The sequence below is a fragment of the Pyrgilauda ruficollis genome, unplaced genomic scaffold (assembly GCF_017590135.1).
Source record: "Pyrgilauda ruficollis isolate IOZ18807 unplaced genomic scaffold, ASM1759013v1 scaffold56, whole genome shotgun sequence".
Classification (NCBI taxonomy): Eukaryota; Metazoa; Chordata; class Aves; order Passeriformes; family Passeridae; genus Pyrgilauda; species Pyrgilauda ruficollis.
Window position 1 is genome coordinate 2,793,426 of NW_024527266.1, and position 3,149 is coordinate 2,796,574.

Genomic DNA, 3,149 nt, shown 5'->3' on the forward strand with positions numbered 1-3,149 from the left:
AGTGAGTGTCCATCTCTGCCCTTCTCCTACCACCACTGCCACCCACTCCCAGGCCATTCCCACCCACCCACCCACACTCCAATGTTGTTACCACAGTGTCAGTGCAGGGCGCTCCTCCCAACCATCTGTGGGCAGAACAATGGTCCCCGTAACACAGTAGAGACAATTGGGGGTGTGTGTGTGTGTGTGTGTCAGTGTGTGTGTCTGTGTGTGTAAGAGTTGTTGTAAACTTTAAGAAAAGGTTTTGTCAGTTTTATATTTGTCAGGAGTATTTTGTTGTTGGTTTATTTTTCACAGTCAAGTGGCTTTTTTTTTTCTGGTTGTTGGAGGGGGGGGTCTTGGTTTGTATTGTTTCCTTGTGAGGAAGAGTCACAGCTTCTGCTGAGCAGAGACTCCTTTCCAGTAATCCAGGATGTCATGCAGATCCTCGTCCTTGGCAAATTGAACTTTCTTCCGCAGGGCATGCCCAGCTGCCATGTAAACCTCCTCCCTGTGATGCTTCTTGTAAGGCCGGAATCGCTCCCAGATCTTGTGGGTGCTCTCTGAGGAGTACTCGGGGCTGGAAGAGTAGCCCGAGAAGTAGTGTCTGGGGGACAGCTGGGAGTACGTGGAGTCTCGCTTGGACCGGGACAGTGGCTTGAGGAATGACACCCGCTGGCTCAGGGTGTCAGCACTTTCCTCATAGTACAGGGCCGGGAAGGAGTGACGGTGCTCACTGCAATGGTAAGAAGGCTTGACCTCCAAGTGGTGGATGGCGCTTGGAGACACCAAGGGAAGACGATCCAAAGGGCTGTTTAGTGGGCTGCCCTTCTCAATGTATTTGGAGTCAGACTTGCTGAGTGGTGGGTGGTCAGGCACATCCAAGCTGAAGACCTTGGCACTCTTGATGGAGCCACTAGAGGAGATGCTGCAGGTCTTTCTGGCCACCGCAGCATCAGCACTGAGCTGGCGCTGCAAAGGGTGGTGGGAGCTTTCCTTGTAGGGTGGGGAAAGAAAGCTGGGCCGCTCTAGCCCACTTGAGGAACCGGCTGGGATGGACTGGCATTCAAAGGCCATATCTGAGTCAACACCAGTCCCACCACCCAGGAAAGATGCTGTGTCCAGCTTGAGGGCATCAATACAGTTGTTGATGATCTGGTTGACCTTGTCTACCTCCTTGGCTATAGTAGAGATCTCAGCAGCTGAGCCTTGCCCATTGTCAAGCTCCCTCAGGTCCTCATCTCGCTGGGTTCTCTCCAGCCCATCCCCACCACCTGTCCGCACCTCAATGTAGTTACCTTTAGTGGTGACTTTAGGAGTCTCCATCCCAGCGTCCATTGACTTTGACGGGGGCAACTTCTCCCCAATCATGGAAGGAATGGAGGACATCCGTGAGACAGGAATGACAGGTGGCTCACCCAGCTTCTGGGAAGGGTGGACCATGGTACTGGTATCAATATCTGATCCATAACGCATTTCTAGAATGGTCTTTTTGACATTGAGTGACTTCTGTTTCTCCTCCTGCATCCTCCGCTTCCGCAGGCAGTAGTACACCACCCCCAGGACAATGACCATCCCAAAAAGGCAACCCAGGGTGGTCATAATATAGTGTGTAGTGGTGGAAGTACTGGAAATAGGATCCTCCCTGCCTTTGCTCCGGGTTGCAAAGGTCAGGCAAGTATGGTTGTAACGCCTGTTGTTGCGGATAGAGGCCACACAGAATGTATAATCAGTGTGGGCCTTCAGCTTGTTGACAGTGACATATTCCTTCTTGCTCTTCAGTGTTGCTATGTCAGAAACGTAGCTGTTGTTGTATTGGACCAGCACATACATCTTACTGTAGGGCATGGGGATGGTGACCATCAGGATGGCTGAAGTGATTGTGACATCATGTAGCTTGATGCTGGGACTGAAGGAGGAGTCAGTGGTGGAAGAGGCTGGAGGCTTGACTGAGAGGAAATCCCCAGGGCTGATGGCTGACCCCTCATCCAGATCTCGCTGGGAGTCAGGGGTGTAAGGAGTTGGGTTGACCCTGGAGAGGGAGGGGATGGTGCCTCCTCTGCACATGGACTGGAAGATGGTGATGGCATTGCGGTTGTGGTGAGGCCGAGGCACCAGAAGCGGATACCCAGCAAACTCCCGTGGTGTCTCACACTGGAGGCGGTCATAGTTCTTGGTGACATTGTTGAAGAGAGCCAGCCAGTTAAGAAAGCCGTAGAGGCTACAGTCACAGTTGAAGGGGTTGCCAGCCAGCTCGCACACCATCAGGTTGCTCAAGCTGGTGAAAGTGTTGCCCTCCAGACGGCTGAGGCGGTTGGATGACAGGTCAATGCTAATCAAGCTGGGGCACTCAGAGAAGGCAGTGGGGGTGACCAGCTCTATTAGGTTATGCTGCACAAAGAGGAACTGGAGGCGGGCCATGCCCCGCAACATGCCCTCTGTCAGGTTGGTGAGTTTGTTGTAGCCCAGCTGCAGGACCTGGAGGTTTGACTGACCCATGAAAGCCCCATCCTCAATGTAGGAGATCTCATTCTTGGTCAGGTTCAAATCAGTCAGGTTGCCGAAGCGGTTGAGGGAGGAGTACAGCACCACCTTGAGCTTGTTCTCATTCAGACGCAAGTCGTGCACCGTGCTGTTGATGTGCTGGGGGATGGTCTCATACGGGGGCTGGTTCTGGCTGCAGATGGCCAGCCACACATACCCTTTGTCCCCCTCAATCAGCCAGCAGTCACCTCGCACAGTGCCAGGGGAAAACAAGCAGAGCAGGGCAGCTGCCCACAACCCCAGGCACAGCATGGTCTGCAGTGGTGCCCTCATCAGGATGGGGGAAAATAAAACCCCAACAAAAAACAACGCCAAATCTCAGGACAACGGCAAAAAGAAACTAGGGGGCAAGAACTGGGATTCAACAATGGAAGGGAATGAGCACCCCAGTCCTATCAGATGTCATCACCATTATTTCTTCTTGCCCTCTGGGTCAAGCCAGGAGCATAGAGGAGGGGGAACACATGCAATATTCTTCCAGAACACTCAACAGCTATGACCATGGATGTTTGGTCTGGAAGGGAACTACCTTGTGCTTCTTTTCTAAACAAAAATTCAGGCCGAGGATAATGAATCTTCTTTGATGCTCATGAGCGACTCACACACTTTTTCCCCTTTTCTCCCCT

At 52.5% G+C, this 3,149-nt stretch overlaps 1 protein-coding gene across 1 annotated transcript; it reads right to left on the bottom strand.

Moving 5' to 3' along the window:
• Positions 1–369: 369 nt before the first annotated feature.
• ELFN2 (extracellular leucine rich repeat and fibronectin type III domain containing 2) lies at positions 370–2,796 on the bottom strand. The gene has a single exon (XM_041481653.1). It carries the CDS (start codon positions 2,794–2,796, stop codon positions 370–372), a length of 2,427 nt encoding a protein of 808 aa, XP_041337587.1.
• Between the last annotated feature and the right edge of the window lie 353 nt (positions 2,797–3,149).

Excerpts from the sequence above, each read along its gene's own strand:
- ELFN2 (XM_041481653.1), bottom strand. The coding sequence starts at position 2,796 with ATGAGGGCACCACTGCAGACCATGCTGTGCCTGGGGTTGTGGGCAGCT.